The sequence below is a fragment of the Labrus bergylta genome, chromosome 16 (assembly GCF_963930695.1).
Source record: "Labrus bergylta chromosome 16, fLabBer1.1, whole genome shotgun sequence".
Lineage (NCBI taxonomy): Eukaryota > Metazoa > Chordata > Actinopteri > Labriformes > Labridae > Labrus > Labrus bergylta.
Genome location: NC_089210.1, coordinates 13,285,844 through 13,310,023, shown reverse-complemented (window position 1 = coordinate 13,310,023; position 24,180 = coordinate 13,285,844). Strand labels below are relative to the sequence as shown.

General features: G+C 39.1%; 2 protein-coding genes across 2 annotated transcripts; both read left to right on the top strand.

Annotated features, from left to right (window-relative positions):
* Positions 1-1,924: 1,924 nt before the first annotated feature.
* On the top strand, positions 1,925-19,118 carry b4galnt2.2 (beta-1,4-N-acetyl-galactosaminyltransferase 2 (SID blood group), tandelm duplication 2). The gene is made up of 12 exons (XM_065965067.1): positions 1,925-1,986; positions 2,755-2,852; positions 3,697-3,849; positions 4,065-4,171; positions 5,613-5,650; positions 12,872-12,938; positions 13,178-13,291; positions 13,983-14,069; positions 15,483-15,664; positions 15,954-16,097; positions 17,471-17,699; positions 17,821-19,118. Exons 1-12 carry the CDS (start codon positions 1,984-1,986, stop codon positions 18,012-18,014), a joined length of 1,416 nt encoding a protein of 471 aa, XP_065821139.1. The 5' UTR covers positions 1,925-1,983; the 3' UTR covers positions 18,015-19,118.
* A 2,624-nt stretch (positions 19,119-21,742) lies between these two features.
* Positions 21,743-23,931, top strand: coa3b (cytochrome C oxidase assembly factor 3b). The gene is made up of 2 exons (XM_020655364.3): positions 21,743-21,946; positions 23,050-23,931. Exons 1-2 carry the CDS (start codon positions 21,778-21,780, stop codon positions 23,154-23,156), a joined length of 276 nt encoding a protein of 91 aa, XP_020511020.1. The 5' UTR covers positions 21,743-21,777; the 3' UTR covers positions 23,157-23,931.
* Positions 23,932-24,180: the final 249 nt, after the last annotated feature.

Sequence of the window (24,180 nt, the reverse complement as noted above, 5' to 3'; positions counted from 1 at the left end):
CAGAGAAATGTCAACGAAGTAAGCAGAGATTTAAAATTCATGATGTATTGCCCAAATTGTGGCAAAGAGCTCCCAGAAAATGTACGGTCGTGGTTTGCAGTGGTTGTAGCAAGAGGTTGCGAGATTTTACATCCATTAAGAGTGATTGTATTATCCCCTGTGACTGCTGATAAACATTGTTTGACTCTGAGGCAGTCACTTACAGACCTGGGGCCCGTTTCTGAAAGAAGGTTGAACAAACCCTCAGTCTAACCCTGAGCTCTGAGTTGATTTACTCTCAGGTGGGAAACTCTTGAGTTTTTGGTTCCAGATCAGCAGATTTGAATTAGTTAAATCAACTCTGAGTAGGTCCACTCTGTGTTCAGTGCGTGCACCACAACGATAAAAAGTGTAATTGTGTAATTTGTTGTGAATTATTTAGCTTGTGACTTCTGTAGCATTAATGCACAGTATCTGCTGTTAACATGGCATACTATACAAGGAAACTGTCTACTAGATGTTCTACATGTAGTGTAAATAGTGATATCAGTTCACAAAGAATAAAATATTTTGTGCTTGCAAGAATTCCAGTTACCAAAACTGAAAATTGAAAGTACCACATTTGAGAATTTTCGGTAGATCATCCTTTTATTAACAATTAAAACCCTTTATGCTACTCATATGTCAGTTCACAATTAAGACTCAGTAGTTCCCAAAATATAAGCATTTACAGTCCAATCAGTAATGTATGTAATGTAAAGCCATCTCCTGCTAAAGCAGAAACATTTTTTCTCAGCTATAGGTTCACTGTAACATGGAATATTTGATAAGAGCTACAGTATAGTCCACATCTATAGCCCAGCTATTTTGTGGCTGCTGTAATCCATTTTGTTCCACAGCCTGTTGTGGCCTGAATGTCTGGGTCACCGCATGACTCAATTGTTTGCCTGGCCTCCGGCAACACATTTAGTTCCCTGTCTTCAACAGCAAATCCACTGTCCCTTGAACCAAACCTGCAAATTCTGCAAACTAAAAATGTAATTTGAAATGGCCATTGTTAATAAGATGTGTTTGCTTGTTGATACAGAAATGTAAAAGTAAACAAAGGCAGGACAACTAGCCTATAAATTATATTAAATACTATAATTTACAAAAATATACAATAATCCAAATATAGTTACCATAACGAGTGCAGTGCAATTTGTAAAAATACAATATTCAGTTTATGACCATTTAACTCTGAGTTGATGTGGATTACCTGTGAGGCAACAAATACAGTTCGTTTGGAATCCCTCCAGGACATGAGGCAAGTCTGGATGGTCGAATCCTGTGCTTGTTCCAGAGGTCCGTACAGTCATCCAGGTCTTTCTGCAGAACATTACTGAAGCAGAATCTCAGTAAGCACTGGTGTTCATGGCAACCGTTGAAGTGTCCAGAGTCTCTTAGGTCTCCAAACAGGTCCATCCAAAACTGAGACCTAGGAATACATTAAATGTATTCCTTAATGTAATTAAATTTCATGTTTTGAAATCAACTCGCGGAAGCAGCATGCTCCCGGTTAAAAAGATGGACATTGCGTTCCTCCAATCAGCGACGATCCTTGTCGACTGCAGGTACCTACCTTTTTCGGTTTAAGTTAATGTCATTGTGTTTTTTGATTTGTCGTTGTGTTTTGTAATTTGTGGTTTTGTTTTCTTATTTGTGGTTGTGTTTTTTGATTTGTGTTTGTGTTTTTTGATTTATTGTTGTGTTTTTTGATTTGTGTTTGTGTTTTTTGACTTGTCGTTGTGTTTTTTGATTTGTGTTTGTGTTTTTTGACTTATGTTTGATTTGTGGTTGTGTTTTCTTATTTGTTGTTGTGTTTTGCACTTCAGGGCCACCGTATTGTGGTAGAGCAGGATCGTCAACATCATTAAGCCGCTCCTTTTTCATGTTCTATGTTATCTGAGGGTCACTTATCTATGCTGCATGAGAGGAACAAGAGAGGGACCTTGAAGTCAGAAAATGGTAAGAACTATATAACTATATGTTCTACGTGATGTTTCCTATAGTGTTTTAGTTTTGATGGTGAGATTCACCTGTAAGGTCCTAGTGTCTTCCACTTTCTTTTATGTAGTTATAGTGATATTTGATAAAACAATATACAGTTATTTTTGGCATTTTGTGTTTTTTACTGCTAAAATAAGTGTACGGTTAGGGTCTTTGATCTTGTTATCTTGATTGAAGGTTAAAAACTACTTGAAGTTTACTTCTACTTACAGCAAAGTATTTAAGTTACAAATACACATTTGTGTTTTGAACACACAATTTGTGCCACAACCTTCAACCTGCAGTATCGGTTCTCAGAAGCTAAACCCAGACTCTATACAGTTGTAGTCGGCCGTCTAAGAACAATGGAACACTTGACTTCTTGTGCAGTCCCTAATGAAGCTTGTAAGAGCGGATCATGGTAAAAGGAGACCACTAAGCCGCTTGTTTGCTGCATTTCAGGAAAGTTTTTGAACCATTTTTCTATTGCTTTTCACATAATAACCAGGGCTAAATGTCATTCTCTAAAAGATGTGTTTTTTTCCAGCCTAAGTCACACACAAATCTACATCAACATCATTATGTTTTTATTATTTTTTTAATTGATCTCCAAGCCAGAGTTTCCTGTCACAGCTTATAATTTAAGAGTTATAGGACAAAGAATGCAATGTGTAATAAACTGGTGACTAATTCCTTTGACCATGGTCAAAGGAATTAGTCACCTTCCTTGTCTTTCTTTCTCATCAGATCGGCAAGTGTAACAAACAGCAACTTCTCCTTGTGACTGTTGCCATCATCTTGCTGTTTTCCTATTTTCACTTTTTCCATACCTGTCCTAAACAGAGGTAAAGAACCCACTGTGTGTGTGTGTGTGTGTGTGTGTGTGTGTGTGTGTGTGTGTGTGTGTGTGTGTGTGTGTGTGTGTATGTAGTTCTGTTAAAACTTGTCTCCCTCTGTTAGTCCAATCCCTGTCCACGTATATCTTTACTACTACTCTTCTTTATCCATTTTGTATTTTCATTTCTCTATTGGATTTTATAGTTTACATTTTTAGTCTACCTTGCACTGTATTTTACGGGCATTTGCATACTAACACAACAATGCAGCTTGAGTTGTTTTGTTTTCATGCTGGTGCTCAAGGGCGACATTTACTGGATCAAAAAATTGCATATTCTTCCTCTAATAGTCAAAAAGTTGGAAAAGAAGTAAGAACCACTCATAGTTCATAGTAGGCAGTTTAGAGGAACGTTTTTCGAGCTTACTTTATAATAACCATCATCAATAAAGGGTAAATTGATAGTCAATTAAACTTAGGTTAGTAATTATTTTACTGTAAATGTTACATGTCTCAAACTGAGATCCCTTATGCAGATAAGATTGCTGTATCAACAGGAGAAACGAATGAGCCCTTTTCAGTTCAGCTTCACTCCGTAGAATTTATTTATCAGTATTCAAAATAAATCTTTGTGCTTTGTTCTCTGTATTCTAATGTTGCTTCATAAATACAGAATTCACAAAATCACAAATAAACACAATAGAATCTGTCGACCAATTCCACATCCTGTTGTCAAGATAATTAAGATAAAATAATTCAACATCATGCATAAAACGTCATCACACTGTAAAGTGGACTAGTCGACAAGTCTGTGCAACCCCTAAAACAGAGTTGAATTAAAAATCACTGTCCAGTCTTTTCAGTTTGATATCATCCAGTCCTTCTCCCTCATCTGGTCCATGCACCTGTCCATCCGGCTCAGTGCTCCTCAAAGACCACGTTCCCAAGGATCAGTATGAAGAGCTGGTGAAACGCAGAGCCAAGGAGCATCAACAACACTTAGCTAGGTATAGTGGATGGATGGATGACCTCAAAGTGATGTTTACAAACTTAGAAAAGTGAATGCGATAGAGAAACAATATTTAGGGAAATCGGAGAAGGGAACTTTCCTGTAATTAATTCTAACTTCTAAATCATCATCTTAGCCATGGATCAACTCAAGAAACTCAAGAAAAGTTTAAACTCTCTCACTTCATCACCCACTCCTCCATCTTTTCAACAGGACTACATCAGTGTTATCCAGTCTGCTGTTTGCCGAACCTAACTCACCTCTGCGGTATCCTATCCAGGGTTTTACTGTACGACCATTGACCACCACTCTCATACCAGGTATGCCAGACACTACTACATTTTTTAAAATCTTTTAAGAGTTTCAACCAGAGACTGTATAATAAAGATGGATGACACAACTGCTCCCTGAAAGCGAAGCCAAAATATTTGGAGCTCTCCCTGCTGACAGGCTGAGGTATAGCTCATAAGTTCTGCCTCATCCATGTTAACAGACGAGCCATGCCATAGTTGTGCAAGTTCACACAGAGAAAGAACTGGTTTAAAGTTCAGTCAACAGATATTAAAACGAACTAATTCACGTTCATACACACTGTAAAATATGAACTAGTTCACATTCGCTGCACTGAGCTGCTCTCTTTCCGTACAGCCTGCTATCTGCATTCTTTCTTGTAGTCATCAATCACTTATAAGTTTAATCAAAATGAAGGCAATAGAGCGCCACAGGAATGAGTCCTAAAACCCGGAAGTAAGTAAACATTTGAGCACCATGAGGTCTATCGTCTCAAAGTCAATGGGAATTTTGAATGGGTTTGTGGTTAGACGCCTGAATTTAGGTCTTTGGTTAACACAAGCTTAAGAGATTTTGGTGTTTTATTAGACGACATAAACTACGTTAGGTAATACCCCCACTTGTGAATTTTCAAAGTTTTCACGCGTGCTTAAAAAGGCGGTTGCTAACAAGTGGCTAAATGTGACTACAGTGGTTGTCGGGGACATTAAACGTCATCACGTTAATAAACAATTTATTAAGATACGCGGATTAGTTTATTGGAGATTGTCTGAAGCATAATGGTAGTGACAATCATCCGACCGTGGTGTAGTTTGCTATAGCTTAACGTTAGCTTTTTACTTGACGACTGCATTAACGCTTCAAACATCATAAAAATGGTGTTCATCTGTGAAGATTATTCCGCTGAACAAAGCACCTACGCATCAGAAACATGTGTTTGCCACAGAGCTTATTTTCTGCAATGATCCAAAATCCAATGAAAAAATCCCATAGGCGAATTCTCGCTAGACCCCATGGCAATGCTACTTCCGGGTTGGCCTACAAAAATACGTCATATGGTTTGTTCTCTATTTATGTCCAAAGGCATGATTGATAGCGCTGTCTACCAATCAAGCTCCTGCAGCGCTCTTTAGCAGATTCATTGAGTAGTGGAGACATGACTTGAGGAAACGTAACCAAATCTAACACAATAGTCATTGAACTCTTTTAGAGAAAAACAAGAATTAGTTCTTCGATGGACTTATTGGATATGACTTCCTCTGCTCCATCATCCATATCTCATCTCCACACGTCCTGGCTTAGATAGTTTCACCAGCATACACTGAAGGTTAACTACAGGCTACAGGGAGCTGTAAAGCTTGGTCATTTAATATCAGAATTCATCAGCTTTGAAAGTAAATAAAGCCTGTGATAAATGTGTGTGCTCTCGTAAAACAGCAGTATAAAATTCCAATGTCATTTTGCTTTCAGGTTTAAGGCTGAAGGCCGGGCAAAGTGAAAGCTATAAGGTAGGTTTGGTACAACAGATGGACAAGTCACTTGACATCTGACTTGCAGTATTGAAGTTTTTGGCTAGTTTAAACAAGAGGGCTGCTGTTTTGATTTAAAAAGTCTTCAACAGTGAATTGGAGAAAGTACGGACAAGAAAGAGGCTAAAGAAATGGGGAGGAAGCCTTTCTATACAACTTTTGGGACCATTAGAACTCTTTTTGTCATGCTGGCTTTGCACTCACCACCTATGTTTTGAACATGGGCATTTCTAAAGATAAACCTTATTAATCCCCCGTGGGGGAAATTGTTCTGAGAACACTTCATGTGCCTCTAAGAGGTTAATAGGAATGTGTCCCAGTGGCCATGGTTAACCATGGGAAACATAATAGGTTGAAAAATAGCTCAACAGTCACCGCCCACTTTTTCAGAAGCTTTGGTTCCTCCAGTGACATTTTACAAAATCCTTATATCAAGAGATTGACACCTGGAACCAAGACAACCAGCTACCCCTATACTCATGACTATGGTACAATTGATTTGGCAACAAAATGGCATTGAAAAACTGATTTCAAAGTTTCCTTCTGGAGTCAGGTAACAACATGTCCCACAATTACTGAGAGTTGAGGAGCTGGACAGCCCTGGAAACAAAGGTTGCTCTTCTCCTCTGTGTCCTGCAGCAGGGACAGTGAAGACGGCGTCCTGAGGGGAGCCACTCAAACGCTGGGAAGAGAGCATGGGATGGGTCCTGCATGATCCGACCTGCTAGCCTCATTGTCTGTTGCTCATAGATGGATGTCAGAGTCCTTACAGGTAGTCCAATGATCTTAGAGCAGACTGTGACCTTGCTCTGCAGGCGGTTTCTGTTCTGGAGGGTGGTGGAGTGGAACCAGCAGGTTATAGAAAATGTAATAATGCTCTCAATGAAGGAGTAGTAGAAGGTCAGAAGAATGTTCTTACTGACTCCTGACTACTGACTTACTGAAGGAATTGAGCTTCCTAAGGAGCTGCTGACATTTCCTGAGAATCTCCTCGGTGTTGGAGGACAATTTCAGCAGGCTGTCGAAGATGGTACCCAGGTATTTATACTCCTCTACTTGTTCGAAAGGATTCTTATGGATTGTGGTAATTGCAGCTGCAGCCAGTTCCCTCTGCTTGTTGGAGAAGGTCACTACCATGTCTTTGGGCTTGCTCTCATTCAGTTTGAGGCAGGAGCTGTCACACCACTCCACAAACTCCTGAAGAACTGGTCCATGGTGCTGAGAGGGGCCTGACAGCAGAGACAGGAGAACTCTGTCATCCGCGTACTTCACCGGGTGACAGTTTGGCTGTGTGGTTCTGCACTCATCGCTGTAGAGAATGAAGAGCAGAGGTGAGAGCATGCAGCCCTGAGGGGAGCCAGTTGAGGTGTGTTGGAGGTTGGAGAATGTGTTGTTGACCAGAACTCTCTGTGATCTGTTGGTCAGAAAGTCCAATATCCACAGGATAAGCTGGTCGTTCAGATGGAAGCAAGTTGAAGGTTTGTCAGCCAGGATGTGAGGCTGCAGAGTGTTAAATGCAGAGGAGAAGTCTGCAAACAAGAGTCTGGCTGAGGTGTTGGGGTGCTCCAGGTGTTTGTGAACAGTGTCTATAATGAATGTTTTTGCGTCATCGACACCTCTGCCTGCACGATAAGCAAATTGTAGCGGGTCCACCTGAGACTTTTCTTGGGGATGGGGATAACTGTGGAGTGTTTCCACAGCTGGGGGACTGTGCTGCTGTCCATTGAGCTCTGAAACAGGGTCTGAAACACGCCCCCTAGCTGCTCAGCACAGTGCCTTAGGATGCGGTCACTGATGTTGTCTGGACCAGGTGAGCTGCTCTCCCTTGTCTTCCTGAGGGCTCTCACCACATCCTCTCTGCTGAGGATGAGTGCAGAGTCACTGGGCTTGAGCATGAACACTGTTTCTTCCAGCTGTGTGGTATTGTCTTTCTCAAATCTGGTGTAGAATGAGTTGAGATCGTTGGAGAGAGAAGTGGAGCTGCAGCCTGCAACATGGATGGTTTTGTTGTTGGTAGCAGCAGTGTTCACAGCGGCCATGTTTTTGAGGCCCTGCCAATTTTTCCTCCACTTTGTATTTGTACTTGAGTTTGGCAGTTGTTATTGCATGCTTGACTTCTCTGTTTACCTCCTTTTTCTCCATTCCTTTTTCTCCAGCCGGTGAAGAAGACCCTTTTCTTCTTGTTGAGAATCTCATTGAACTCTTGAACTCTCCGTGGTTTGTTGTTGGGGAAGACAGTGTTTCCCCTACCATTATATTAGGGGGGCGGCACGGCTTTTCGTGCCTTTATTGTAGGGATAGGATAGTGGATACTGTCGGAAATCAGGGAAAGAAGTCTTTAAGGATACCTTTTCGATAGAAAACGGAGATGGAAGGAGAACCCAGCCAGCGAAACGTATCGGGTCACTATTCAGCTGCTCACTCTTCAGATGCTGAATTTTAAAATGCAACTAGGCCTCTAAATCCATCACTGTCAGGTGGGCAAACACTGACAGTAATGCACGCAAAAACATATAAAGTCTGACCTAAGAGAAAAGCAGAGGTTATCAAATAGGCTTGTGTGTGGGTTCTTTATTAAAAGGCTACTGTAATCAAATTTACCGTATGTTAAAAATGTTTTGCTTTTGTTTATCTCTATTATTACCCAATTGTTGTTTTTTTTAATTTATATTTTGGCTTATTATTTTCCCACAAGCTTGCACCTGCAAAAATGGATGAAAGGATAAAAGGCTAAAGTAATATGTTTTAAAAGCTGAGCGTTATGTGAACTAAATAGTTAATGTAGATAACAGTTCATGAAAACACCATGGATGGAGGGCACAGCTTTCATTCACACCATTCTAGTAGCAGGTAAGAAAAGAACTCAGTGTGCTGCAGCAGAGGCGCCTCCTACACACTGTAGAAATTGAAGTTTCAGGTTACATAATTTACATATTAAGCAATACTACAGGTCTGTTGGGCAGTGGGCCCACCAGAGAATAAACCTTCATAGAGGCAAATAAGGTGGTGACAGTGTATGATGTCACTCTGTACGTGAATGGGTCAGACTTCTCTGCAGTCTCTTCACACAATCACATGTTTTAATACCGCCGCATGCATGCAGGAAAACTAACTACAGCTTCTGCAACGTGAAACCCCGCCTTCTGCTTGCTGCCAACAGCTCCCAGAGCCCCAAATCTAACCCACCCCCAACTGCAGGTGCTCACAAACCAACATACACTCTAAGAAATTGATGTAAATTTACAAGGAAATTTCAACAGTATGATCCTATTATGTTTAAATACAGGACATTACTGTATTATAACGGTTTATAACAATATTTTACTGTATTATTGCTTGAAGGAAGCAAAACAGTAATTTACCGTAGTTTTTGCAATGCATTTTGGGAAAAAGAAGTTGAGACCACATGGTTGAAAGGACAGTGGAGTTGGCTTTGCCAGATTGGCATCCATCTCCATCCTGACAATTAAGAGGTGAGTGCCTTACTGCTTTGCTAGTTAGAATAGGCAAAAACCATCACTTACTAAATTTGAAGTGATTTGTAAGATTAAGGTTAGCTAGATTTGAAAATTACACAGAAACACTGAAGGCAGACACATGCACATGAGTGAATTCTTTGCCAGCTAACATTAGCTTGAAATACAGATCTTAACAGTTGCTAAATGGGACAAAAAACAAAACAGTTTCTTGTAATGTGGTTAACTAAGTGGGCTATAATGAACTTGACTTACTTGCCTGGTGGTAATGGTAAGGTTAGCTAACATCAACAGTCACTTTATATTTGTTTCAGCTTCAACTGACACTGACTATTGATTAAATATTGAATTAGAAATTATGATTAGGGCCTACTAAGCAATATGGCCATAGTATAAATAGTATAATATACAGTATTTGAAAATGTATAAAAGGAAACTTTAGTGAGACTGTCAGAATGGACCTGAAGCATATTTTTTTCTGTTTTACTGTTTTAACACATAAAGCTGCTGCCATACATCCTGAATTCATGTACTACCAGGACTTATTTTTATTCATATTAGTTCTACTTCATACTTTTACTTTACTTCTTTGTATATGGAGAATATTCAGAAAGGATTGTCCCTATGATAATGTTCACTGTTCAGCTGGAGCTGCTTTTGTTCTAATGTTGTTTTTTCCCTTTACAGAATCCTTGTTATGTGGCAGTTTCAGTCTGGAAGGAGGAATGAGAGGGAGGTGCAGGTCCAGGGACCCAGTTTCCCTCAGAGGACAGGTTGTTTATTCAGTTTTGAAACTATAACAGAATTTCTTTTCACTTCTCTGTTTAAAATGTATCTACCAAAACTCTTTTATGCACTTTTTATACACTGGAAATGGCCTTTGCTAAATGTCTAAATGTAAACATTTGTGCTAGATTTTTTGCCTATTTAACCTTCATGTTCTTAAAGTGTATTTTCTTTGATTATGTCACAGTTTAAATAAAGACAGATGTGGTTTGAGAAGACACTTTGAAGTTTTATTATTTGTCTTAACATTTTAAGTTGCAATTTTAAAGGCACTGTTTATTTATTATTTTAAAACATGGTATTTTATAACCTGACAAGCAAGGAATCATTTATCAAATCACTAGGTTTAGAAAATAAATATACTGTGTCCAATTTGGTAGAAGGAAATTAATCTATAGCTAGGTGTAGTATTTACAATTCACAGTAAAAATCTGCAAATAAACAGTATTAAACAGTTAATTCTTTCAACAGTATTTTCCTGTTAAGGTTTAAAATCACAGCTTTTTGCTGTATTTACAAAAATGGTAGAAAACTGTAAATTTCAGCAACAGCAATATACCGTTAATTTTACAGTAACTTCCTGGCAACCCTACTGCCAGTTGTTTACCTTTTTTTTAACAGGGGCAATTTCTAAGAGTGTACACACATATGCTCACAGACAGCCACAAATGCAAGAACCCAGCCGGATCTCAACAGCTGCTCTCTCACCATTCACACACCCTGAAAGGGGCTGGCAACAACTAGGGCCCCTAATGTGCAAAATAAACTGATGTTTGAACAAAGCCTTATAAAATGACCCTGGAGCAGCAGACTTTTCTTTTATTATGAATAACCTTCATACTGCTGTGGACTTCTAACAATTTGTTAGACAGCTTTGTCCTCCCAAAATATAAGAAGCAAAATCTGTCTCCCTGTCAGCTGTATTACAGTTACATGCCTATTAGCCTGCATTATATAATGTACGACCAATTTAATTCTACATTTACTGGAATGACAGAGCCTGGCAAAGCCGCTAAGACCCACAGATGAATGGGTACAGCAAGAATGACAACAAATGTTTCTCTGATGTCCTAATTGTCTGGATGTCCAGAATTTGCTTTACTAATTGTTGTATTTATAACCAAAACCAAAAAAACTGTCCTCAATAGAACAGCTTTTTTTGTGATACACATTTCTTACATTTAAATAAATACCAATAGCTTTTTCTCCCACCAGCAGCCTTTCCTCCCTAGCTCTGTGTCTACTGCACACGGGTCAAGGAGAACAATAGCCTGTCCGTTACTCCGAGGGCAACTAGAATGAGGGGCGATATTTTTTCATCTCTAAAGCAAGCAGTCCTAGCTTAAGGCAGAATAAATTTGAAGGTCTCACTGTGCTGAGCAGATAATATACACAAGAAGAACAGAAGAGAATGTTATTTAGCTTGACGTATGTTACATGCTGTAACAGAATTGTTGCAGGTCAGAAATGATATTCCAATGAAACTCTTTCCTACATTTTGAGGAATCCATCCTTAGTAGTCCATCCAGTGCTGATAGCCGCCCCCCTAATATAATGGTAGGGGAAACACTGGGAAGATTTTGACACAGAAGGAGATATATGATGAAACAGTGTGCACATGCTCATTAATGTTGTCGGAGGGTGCTAAGAGGTTATCCCAGTCAGTGGATTCAAAGCATCCTTGTCGTGTAAGAATGCTTTCGTTTATGCTGGAGCAAGCAGGATGGCATGATGGTTAGCAGAGCCAAGAGGGGGGAGGGCAACAGATCTCTATGTGTTAGGAACTGAACCATAGCATTTACCCAGTGTCTTCCCCAGGCGGGTGCTGCGTGTAATGTACTGGTGGTAGCCTTTTAGTGATTTTTCAGGAGAGCAGTGGTTGAAATCGCCCCAAGATGAATTCGGAAGAGTCCGGTAATATGTGTTCCAGTTTATTTAATAAGTTTGTGATGTGTTCAGTGGCTGCGTCAGCTCTGGGGTGGATGTAATCCAGGATGAGAAAAAGCTGTGGAAATTCTCTGGGGAGATAGAAAGGGCGAAGGGAGACAGCCAGAAGCTCGATGTCCGAGGGGCACAGTTTCTCCCTCACGACGATCGTTGAGCACCGGCGTGTGTTTACATAAAGACACACACCACCGCCATGTTGTTTCCCAGTGAGCTCACTGTCTTGAAGGGGGGGGGAAGCCATCAACGTGCAGCATGTTATCATCATCATTCTTGTTTAACCATGTCTCAGTAAAAGCAAGAACAGAGGCAGTCCTGTACTCGTGCATGTGGTTAATGTTAGTCTGTAACTCGTCCAGTTTATTGCGGAGGGAGCGTACATTAGCTAGGATGATAGATGGAAGCGGCCGTTGTTTACTGTGTTGTTTATTGTGAATGATATCACTTGTTCTTAAATGGATGGGAAAAAATGGATATAGTAGTTATAATAACAATAATAGTAATAGAATATAGTGTGTGTGTGTTTGCGTGCGTGTGTGTGTGGGTATTCAATGTACAATCTGTAATATGTAATAGGCATCAGCCTGAGCTTCAAAGCAGGGGTAACAAAAAAAAAAAAAAAAAATCATTAACAAGCCTGATAAACACAGGGAGTCTTGGCTAGGTGGAGGCTCAGATGGATGAGGGTTATCAGGAGGTTGCATGGCAGATTGGAGTGGCTAGCTCTAGGGGCTGGGAAATTTGAGATGTGAAGATTGGGTTGGGCTAAAGAGATGGGCAGAGAGATGGACTTTGTGACAATATAGCAACCACATCTATCCCCTTATATGAGGCTATTGTTTCTCCTCAAATCATTCTTGAATTTAATGAGATGTATTAAAAACATGCTTAAAATAAAACTTGTATACATATAAGAAATACTAGTGTTGGTTATTGTTGTGCAGTTCGTTGTTCTCTCATTGGTCTAAACTTTATGAGTGGTGTGACCCCTTAGGTTTCCTTGACTGTGTCCAAAGGGTTCCTCACCGTTAAGAATTCACCTGAAGGAGTGACAATAAAAGGTAAGATTTGTAATCAGAAGGAACTTCATGAAGGTCGTTTGTCCAAATGAGTAGGACTAAGTGGACTAATTTGCTTGAGAAATAATTAAATCAGCGCTAAAAATAGCTGGTGATGGTTCTACATTTGTTGATGGAGGGAGGGAAATCAAATTATTACCCTCGACAGGGACATTTCCTAGATAACTCAACGGAACTTCTGAGAAGTCAATGAATGCTGTTTGTCTGTGGTGAAATGGCAGGTGATGGCGAGATGAGCCTGGTTGTAGAATGTAGCAGCCTGGTGACCCTCAACAACCTGCTGGCTACAGTGTCATATACCAGCACTGTCTACCATATACACACCGGCGACTTGGGTATGTGTCTACCAGACAAGAAAACATAATCTTTATGTGAACAATACATCAATAAATGCATTGGAGAGATAGTCTGCACAACAAGGGCATGAAGTTATCCATTAGCTGGACATGTTTGTACATGTACATGTATGTGTTTAATGCACTGTATAAACCATGTGAATCCTTTACTGTTGAATTGATTGAAATGCTGTCTCCTTTGAGCCTACAAAGTCTTCCTTAGTACCTGATAGGTGGGGGGTTGTTTCTGCTGTGGATGTTCAATGATGAAATCGCAAATAAGGCTGTGGATTATCTTAGAATTTATTAGGCCGAAGTCAGACAACAGCAACAGAACACAAACCGCGGACAAAGTTTTCATCTTAGCAGTGTTGCTTATACTCTGTTAGAAGGTAAAGCCTACAAATTCCTGTCTATCTGGGTATACCTCTAATAGTCAAGAAAGATGACATGATCATGATCTGTAAATATACTTGGCTTCACTCCAAATATAGATCTGCTGCTATGAGAGTCTTACTGTTCCATCAACACAGACCTAAAAGAAGAATTACTCTTAGACAGATTTAAATGGTACATCCACAAAATTACCAAGATGAATGAATTCATGAAAATTCGTACTAACACCATTGTTATTTACTTATCTATTTCCAGTAAGACACAGCTTGCTGTAACTGTCCTTTTCTCTGCCCAGCCATCTTCCAGTTTGAGAACCATGAAGCTGTGTTTCCCATCTCCATCAAGCAGCCTAAACTGCCAGTGCTTTATGACATAGGAACAGGTAGGTGTGAAACGGTATATGAACAGGTGTGAACTCAGTATGACGGTCTGAAGATTTAAGGTCATCATAAAAAGGACAATAAAGAAAATGAGGTTAGATAAAGATAAAGATAAAGATAAAGATAAAGATAAACTTTATTGATCCCCGTGGGGGAAATTTGTGCATTACAGCAGCTCCAGAAAACAGGGGACGGGAATATACTTATTAAAATAAAAATAGAAGTTAAAAACAGATCAAACATATTTACATCATTTAAATAAAAAAAATACAATAATGTAAAATTACACAGTAACTTCTTCTTAAAAAAAAAAAACACACACAGTGTGTAGCATGAGGTGGTGATGTTGTTAAAGAGTCTGATTAAACTGTATGATTAAACTGTCTGACTGCAGATGGGATGAACGACCTGTGGTAGCGCTCTGTTTTACAGGGTGGGTGTCTGAGTCTGCTGCTGAAGGAGCTGCTCAGAGCCCCCACAGTGTCATGCAGGGGGTGAGAGGGGTTGTCCATGATGGATGTCAGCTTCACTAACATCCTCCTCTCACCCACCTCCTCTACAGAGTCCAGAGGACAGTCCAAGACAGAACTGGCCCTCCTGACCAGTCTGTTCAGTCTCTTCCTGTCTCTCTCCGTGCTCCCTCCTCCCCAGCAGACCACTGCATAGAAAAGTGCAGACGCCACCACAGTGTCATAAAAAGTCCGTAGCAGAGTCCTGCACACTCCAAAGGAGTTGAGTTTAGTAGGAGAGTAGTTGAGGTTAGGCAACTTCAACCCTAACTAATGTATCAGGCGGGGTGCAGACGCATGACAGACAAGTTTCTGACCACTTATCATGTCTTTTTTCTTAACAGCTTGGCGGATCAGTAGAAGGCAACCAGTTTTATTTAGATTTAAGGTCAATATTGTAGTGTCTATGAGAAGGGCTGATAATCTACTTTAATGGGTTGATGATTTTTAACAAATGATAAGGACATTCTGTGCTTGCATGGTATTTCAGTGCAGTTATATATGTACCAGTTAAAATGCTGTTTACTTTGTTTGTTTAATTCAAATGCAGGCTTAAAACATGCAGGAAGATAAAACTGTAACTGACTCATTTAAGTAAACATATTTTGACAAGTTTTCTGATGTAGGCATTAGCTACTTAGTCATCAACAACACTTGTTTTTAATGGAGTAGATGGATTAGTGTTAGTCAGAAGAATGTTGTGTTATTCATCACCAAATCAAAACCAACAGCCTTCTTTTGCAGTTCTCTTAATGAATGTGTTTTTTTTTTTTTTTGGTGCTTTACTTAAGCTATCAAAAGTAAAGCTCCTCTCTCTGAACATTTGGAACTGTCCAAACTGTTTGAACTTGAAAAAACGCTCCTTCTTGTGTTTTAATCTTTTCTTAAACACGACTGTCCACTCAGAAATCAGCTCCCACGTTACCATCACCACAAAGATATTCCTGCGCTACCAAAAACTGGAGGTGTTGTTGAGCAGCATACGGCGTTTTTATAGCAACATTACAGTCATCATTGCCGATGACAGCGATGACCCGCAGAAAATTACCAGAGAACATATCCAACACTACATCATGCCTCCAGCACAGGTACGTACAATACTCAATATTTCTGTATTATACTGAACCAATGTTGGACAAAGCAATAATTTTATACAATGCAAGCTTTTCTGCTTGTGGGAATGGGTGTTAAGTTATCAGTAGATATGAATCCGTAAACTTGCTTTATTTTCAGGAGATCTTCTGTTGCATTTAACTTAGAACAATATTTTTTTTTTTATTGATTTTTTCTTCTGGCAACAAGAACAAGTTTTGTCAGATAAGGACATAACACTAATTTAGGAGTAGTAACCATTAGAATCTCATATTTCTCCCTCAGGGCTGGTTCGCTGGCAGGAATCTTGCCGTCTCCCAGGTGATCACAAAGTACTTCCTGTGGGTGGATGACGATTTTGTGTTTACAGAGGAAACAAAGATAGAGAAGCTGGTGGAGATCATGGAGAAAGTTCCCGAACTGGATGTGGTGAGAACAAAATGGCTCAGGTTGTAAAGCCTTTATAAAGAAAAAAAAAAGGTTTAGTTGTGTTGTAACGTATGTAGTTTTCTAGCTGTGTGCATATTTTCTTGTTGTGTAACTTTTCTTGTTAAAAACTTTATATGACATATTCTACTGTAAATTATTATGTACCCTCTCAGCTTTTGAACGTTGCTTATAGCTCAAATTATCCTTGATAAGGACATTTTTCCAGTCCATAGTTAAAAAGGGCAACGTCCTATACAGGTTTTTTTATTATATATTATACCATACATCTTCAGTAAACAGTACTATCTATCCCTCTATCCACCTGTTTTTTTTAAATAGTGTTTAGTCTCAATATAGTTCTCACATCTGTCAACACTTTTTATATAAACATAGCTCAAATTCATAGACCCTCATGCACAAATCAAAAATGACAGAATTTATTTAAACAAATGATACCCACCTTCATATAAAATGAATATTTGTAGTTCACTTATGAACTCAATGTAAAACAGAACAGAAGAGGATATGCGTTTTTATTTATGAATGAACTTCATGAATAAACAAAGTGGCCTGAATCTCTCTGTCATCTTTCTGTGTTTTAGCTCTCCTAACTTGTTATAAATAATTATCGATAAGTTATGTAATCTGCTTGTATTTTAGTAATTGTGTCTGGTGATTTTTACATGAGAATCTTGACCCTAAAGAAGCATTATGTGTGACTAAAAATAATAATAACACTAACGAAATAAACCATCCTGGCCCCTCTCTCGGCTTCAGAGACGCCAGCTTATAAACATTGAAATTAAACAACAGTGTAGGCCTATACAGTTAATCATAGGTGTTCTTAACTCATCATAAAAAGGACAATAAAGAAAATGAGGTTATTTCTCAACTTCTCTTAAGTCCCTTAGTTCAGCCGGGATGTCAATCTGCCGACAACAAGAGGCAGCATTTCAGCCCTCTTGTCCGTTTCTATCAGCTTTTGTTTATTGCTTTATTGTTAGTTCTTATCATTGTCGTAAGCTCCTGTATGTTTTTACTTTTATGCTTTGTACAGCACTTTGGTCAGCTGCTGCTGTTTTGAAATGTGACTTGACTGTAACTCAGTAAGAGAGATGATTGTCTGCTTTTATGATCATTTTGACAGTCTTGTGAAATGAAGGTCGCATTTTTACATTGATTGTGGATTTGCTGAGCCAAATCCTATTATCCATTATCACTAGCTATAATCCATGGAAAAGTGATTTGCTTGGAAATGTTTCTGTTGCATTAGAGCATTTTAATGCACAGTTAATTACTGCACTAAGCAAAAATTAGGCGGGGTGCATGACAGACCCGTTTCTGACCACTTATCATGTCTTTTTTCTTATCAGCTTGGCGGATCAGTAGAAGGCAACCAGTTTTATTTCTCATTAGACTATCAGGAAGGAGACGAAATGGAGGGTGGCTGCCTGAGCAGAAAGTCTAAAGAGACTTTCCACCAACTCCCTGGTCACCCACATTGCTCTCTAGCCAGTGGGGTGGTCAACTTCTTCCTTGCTCGTACAGATGTTGTACAGAAGGTGGGATTTGACCCTAAGCTCCAGAGAGTAGGACACTCAGGTAGGTTGAAAACTAGACAGAGTGTGAATCCCTCATGGCAGCTTGCTCACAACTATACAGAATGTGTTGGCCAAGGTGTTTTTTTTCCCTTAAAAGTTAAAATCTTTGTGTCTGACTCTAGAGTTCTTTATGGATGGGATGGGATCTCTGATGGTTGCCAGCTGTAGCCATGTGTCCATCGGCCATCAGCCTCATACCAGCAACATGGACACAGCCCGCTACGACAGCTTCAGAAATCCAGAAGACAGTGAGAAAGAGTTTAAACTGCGGCTTCACTTCTTCAAAAATCATCTAAAGTGTGTGCACTATGGATAGATAGAATGGACCAACTGCTTTTTAGATTTAATATTTTTCAAAGCCAATGAAATCATTATTTCTATCTCTTCTTAGAGATTTAAAAATGATATACCCTTAAAGGAAGAATATGCAACTTTTTGATCCTGTAGATGTCGCCCTTACAGTAAAATAATTACTAACCTAAGTTTAATTGACTATCAATTTACCCTTTATTGATGATGGTTATTATTATTACAGACAGTGGGATTCGGGTGTCACACTCATTGTAGACAGTCATGACTCAGAGATATTTACAGAGGACATACTGGATTTCTGCTACATTTATGCGTAAAATCTCACGCACACAGCCTTTAAAGGACTAAGTGATGTATATTATTACTTATTACCTCTGTCAACTTTGTTTACATTTTTGTATTGTGTTAATTTGTTATGTTTTACTGCACATACATGAATGGTCCTTTTTTGTCTTCATTTTACAATCCCCCTAAGCAAGGGGTGATATATATATTTGGACAGTGCACATTAATCAACATATCAACAAATAGCATTTATGTAAACATGCCAGAATTAGCACAAAAGTTACATTTAATCCGTAGTCCGAGGCAGGTTTATATGGGGAGCAGTTTTCACTAAAGCTTTCTTAAAAAGGGCAGTTTGTTGATAAAGTGAGACAAGGTCAACATGTCGGCATGAATTAGTGCAACACCTGTATAGTTTCTGCTGACATTTACTTTAGCATTTATCTCCATGCTTTATCTCATGCCCTATTCTGTTACTTGTTTCTCTTAATGTGCCATGCATCATCAGATTTATAGATTTCTCTGTGGATTTGACTTTTCACACCTGTATTCAGCTTCTTTCTCATTTTGCCACAGTGAGCAGAACGGTGTCCAATTTACCTCACTTCTTTTTGCAGGTTTATATGATTTAATTTAGTCCTAGGCTGTGTCTTAATTAACAAATGATATTGTTCCATTGAGTATGTTGTACAGAGAAGTCATGTTATGCAATTTTTTTGTATCCAACAAATGCCTTGGTGTATAATGGTTATGCTAAGCTGCCCCAAAGTGTGAGCTCTTTGCACGCTAAGAAGGAGCAAACAAATAAAAGTAATCGCTGTAATACGTTTTTGTTTGTACATGCTAATATGTTAGTGTGTGGATTCTGAGATATGAGCCATGGATCTCTAGCATCCATCAGCACTTCATGGAAACAGTGTGTTCTTCTTTACAACTATTTGGAGGGATAGTAGACTGTTGCTATGCATGATTGGCCATTCAGAATCAAGTATTTAACCCAGTCATGTATTAAATATGAATGATAACTTTTAGCCCCAAGACTGAATGCGGAAATAAGATATAAAAATTTACTAAAGTGAACAAAATACAGTAGTTGCAAGCCACAAGCTACAGCAGATCACCAAGACGCCTTGGAATGTTTTGCTGTATGTGGTGTGACAGGGGGAGGCTGTGGCTCAATTGGTAGAGTCGTCGCCTTTCAACCGGAAGGTCGAGGGTTCGCTGAATGTGTCCTTGGGCAAGACACCTAACTCCACATTGCTCCCGCTGCTTCCGTGGCGGTGTATGAATGGATTAGTGTTGTACTTGCTCTCTGTTGTACGTCGCTTCGGATAAAAGCGTCTGCTAAGTGAATTGAATTTGAATTGAATTGACAAAGCCTTAAGTGTTAACAATACAATACAATTTCTTTTTGCTATTATGGACAAAGTTGAAATGCATGGTTTAAGGTCAAGAGGTAAAATTATCCCATTTAACAGTAAACCATAAACCTATAGATAGTTAGATAACTATGGACCCGTTTTTAAATGTATTTATTTATTTATGGTGCCTTTATTGTAGAGATAGGATAGTGGATAGAGTCCGTAATCAGGGAAAGAAGTCATTTAAGGATACCTTTCCGATAGAAAAGGACAGCTGTCATTAAAAGTAACCCATGAACACCAAGATTCCTTCAAGTGTTTGTGGCGTGTGTCCCCCACCCCCCCAATGCTGTAAACCTAGGGGAACCACTGAATGTCCATATGTTTACTACATTATTGTATTTTATGAAGGCATTCAATCAACTGTTAATCAACCATTGGTCCAACACTTTCCAGCTTGGACAGGAGAGCCAAGATAGTATATTAATAAATAAATATAAATATTATTTTTTCTCAGACACATACATCCTTGCTGGGGTCAAGGTCATTGGCAATATTGATATTGATGAATACAACATTTCACATTTAATTCACTCTACTGCGTGTGTGAGCCCGCCTGCAGTGTTTGTGTTTCATCTCAAACTCTAGCTATAACGTTAATCTTACAAATGACTTTAAAATAGTAAGTGATGGTTTTTGCCTATTCTACCGAGCAAAGCAGTAAAGTACTCACCTATTACGGTAATTGTCAGGATGGAGATGGGTGACAATCTGATAAATCCAACTCCACTGTTCTACCACAATGTCCTGTATTTCAACATAACAGGATTATACTGTTGAAATGTCCTCATTCAATAAATATATCTAATATATATATCTTTTTTTAATTGATCGATTGATAACAGGTCTGGTCAATTTGTAGTTTGGTACTTCAATATCAATCCACAACACAGTTGTTGAGCTGCTCAAAGCTTTCGATTTGACTTACCAACCTTTAATTTATGTTTTTATGTTTTTCTAGGGTTTCATTAGATTTATGGCTGTAGTTTTTTCATTTTATATCGAAGGAACAGTTTTTTTTAAAGTGCCCCCTCCAGGAGTAGGGGGAAGTCTTTCAAAACATCCAAATAAAAGACTGTTTTTATTTTTCACTAAATACGGTACATCTGAAAAAGTGGGATTGTCTTTTTTTCAGGTTCTATAGTTTTAAATGCTAATATAAATTCACAACAGTAGAAAGTGCCACTTATCTGTGGAGCAACTGAACTCTAGATTTTGTTGCCAATTTTGAAGTAATGGTTGTCAATGCAGCAGAGTCAAACTGTCAGCAACCAAGAAATAAGTTGTCACAGAGTGTAATGCCTAAACCCTTGTTCTCCTACGGCTCCACCTTCTGGTACAAATGTGGTCACGTCTGTCTCCAGAAAACCTGGCAGGAGGCAAGATGTAGAATTGCACCTATTATACCCACACAGTTTTTTAAGACCAAAGAAAGATCACGAAAAGCTACAATCACACATAGGAAAACGCACAAGGGCAGGGAGTTAAGCCCCATCCACAATGGGAAAGGTGAGTCTCATAACACAAACAAAGAAAACAGTGAGAACAAAAGAGAAGACATCAATCATGTAGTGTTACCTGAAGGTGCTGGTTGAATTTCATCTTCCAACTCCATGACATCAAGAATTCCTTGAAGGGGTTAAGGCGACAAGAGCAAGAGAAGACAAACAGTTCCAGAGTCCCCATCACCAGCAGCCTATTCTAAAGATTGACACAATAGGCTAAGGGATTAATGCTTTCATATTTTCTAATGGAAGTGTAGAGTTTGTTGATAAAAGTGTCATAATGCATGTGATGTGTGTTGTGTCAATGAAATGAAAAGTGGACCAAAATTTAGATGAGACATTCACAGAATTTTTTTTTATTTTTATGTTTTATACCTACCTTGTTTTAATTTAAAACTAGCGCTCGATACAATGATTTAAGAAAGACATTCTACACACTCCGAAACAATAGATGGCGCTGTGCTTCTTTTTTTTTTTTTTTTTTTTTATCGGAGAAGAAGAATATTTCCAGTTCAGATAAGACGTCACTTCTGGCGGCTGGTTTACCAAACAAGTCATGGCAGAGGAAGGAGCAGAGAGATCCGTGAAAGCTTCACTAACAGCGGCAGAGAAACAACTCCTCCGCCGCCGGCAGGAGCTCGACTACTGGAAGCAAAACGCAGCGCGGCTCCGGGGCCGAAACCTGCTGACCGGCTTGGCCATCGGGGCGTTTGTGGTCGGCATGTGTATCCTTCGCCAGTCATCATGCGCTTTTACGCATGGCATAGGAACAGTGACCTTCATTCAAGTGCTCAAATGAGAAATTAAAACACACGCATTAGCGTTAGGTTAAAGCAATGTTGTTACCACTTGGAGCTTTCCGTTCTGTCTTGAGGGACACAGACAGCGTGAGACCATTGAACAGTGCCTGTGTTTTTTTTTTAAAATCTTAAATTGTTGTTTTATTGTTGTGTCACAGCTCCCACACTTTCTTTTTTTATTGAAAACACTATGTTGTTAATCTGTACTGTCACTTAATTGTCACTGTTCTTTTGAACGTGTGCTGCTGACCTCTTGGCCAGGTCACCTTTTGTGAAAGAGATCCTGATCTCAATGGGTTTTTATCTGGTTCAATAAAGGTTAATAATAATAAATAATGCCCGGCGTAGACTACCTCAGGAGCTACACACTGGGAACAAAAACCTGGTAGCCTGTTTAATGTAGAATGAAAAAAGACTTAATAATTTTATCTTCAATGCATGTTGTCAAGAGAGTTGAAAGTGCCTCACTATTTCATACTGAAAAATGGAAGAGATGTTGTGGCAATGTTGAATGCCCATACATGTGCATTTCTAAACAGTGACTGGGCTCGCACAAAAAGCCTGTGTTAAGATAATCTTGGGGCGCACATGGTGTAGCCTGTCTTACATTAAGCAAGGTATCTTGTCTGCCGTACAATGTAACCGTTAGAGCAGGGAGTAATTCACTGAAGAGTAAGTATGGAGATTAAAGAGAAAGATTACCTGGGAAATTTGTCAAAAATATAAATTCAGCTTAATTATAAGGTGCATTATTGTGTTCAAGGAGATGTACACTTTTTTTTTTCTCCCAGCCAAGATTACACAAACTGAAGGAACTAGAGCATTTAATTTGGATTATAGTCAATGCTTATGTCCAACAGCAGGGCCACAAATGTTCAGTCGAATCAAAACGGTCAAGGAAACATGTCACACATTTCAACCATTAGCCAGTCCTATAGGGCTTTAAAGAAACACAATGATACAATAAAATGTAGGCTTACATTTATATACCAGTTTGACTTTTTTTTCCTTAACCTGCTGTGGTCCAGTTAGCTACACTATCCTGTCCGTCAAACAGGAAAGGATCATGGACGAGCTGGATGATGAAGCCAAGATCCACATCATCAGAGGGCCACGGACTGGTGCCAACTCCTGATGTCGCCGTCTGTGAACTGTCCTGGACTACTTGGGTGGGGTGGGTGCTATTGAGTGACAGCTATACACTGTATGGAGTTACAAATGACTGATGGGCTGCTCTTCATTCAGACACTCGTGTACTACTAGTCACTCAAATTTAGGACATTTCAAAACATTAGAGACTGTTTCTATAGTTTCCTCTCTGTGTGGAAGTATATTAAATGTTGTGTTGAAATTGTTCACCTCTATTGTGCAGTCTTGCCTCATATATCACGTTGGCGCAAGAACCAACAAGCACACATCCAAAGGAAAGAAAAGCAACTGACACTTGTCATAATCTGGTCCAAGATATAAAATCTGTGCTGAATCTGAAATATTAAAGGTTTTCATAGACAATCTGTGACACACAATTTCAAAACTGTAATCAATATGTGATAATTATGTAGGGTAAAAGTACCCGCACAGCCTTGCCTCCATTAAACATCTGTTTCTGAATACGACAACATCAGCTGGGTCAGTGCTCAGTCCGCCTTAACAGCAGAGACTTTAGAAGTTTGTGTCTGCATGGATGTGCACTCTGCTCATTTTAGGGAATGCAGATACAAGTAACTGAGAGAATTCTTTCTCTCTGTAACTTTTATACTGTGTGTGCTTTGCTACGAGTCACAGGAACCTGCTGTGCAGTTATAGTAATTCATAATGTGCATATGTATTTAGTGTTGATCTGAGCATAATGGGTTATGAGGAAGAACGTTGAAGAAATGCTAACGTGTAAATAAAGAGCAGAGTATTCACTTGTCTGCTGGTGTCACTCATTTGACCATGATGAAGACTTGTCTGGTTTAATCACTTAGCCACTATTATTTAAAGGTCCCATATTATGTTCTTTCTGGTTTTATATGCCCTTTAGTGTGTTTTCTGTGTGTCCTGTGCATGTTTAGGCACATCTATGTGCAAAAATTCAAAGTCCATTAGACATTAAACATTAGAATAGTTTTTTAATGACAGAAAAAGAAGATTGATATGTTTTAAAGTAAAACATT

Excerpts from the sequence above, each read along its gene's own strand:
- b4galnt2.2 (XM_065965067.1), top strand. Across the intron at positions 3,850-4,064 it reads CATCAACAACACTTAGCTAG|GACTACATCAGTGTTATCCA; the intron begins GTATAGTGGATG and ends TCTTTTCAACAG. Across the intron at positions 12,939-13,177 it reads TGAAGGAGTGACAATAAAAG|GTGATGGCGAGATGAGCCTG; the intron begins GTAAGATTTGTA and ends GTGAAATGGCAG.
- coa3b (XM_020655364.3), top strand. The coding sequence starts at position 21,778 with ATGGCAGAGGAAGGAGCAGAGAGATCCGTGAAAGCTTCACTAACAGCG. Across the intron at positions 21,947-23,049 it reads GGCGTTTGTGGTCGGCATGT|TTAGCTACACTATCCTGTCC; the intron begins GTATCCTTCGCC and ends GCTGTGGTCCAG.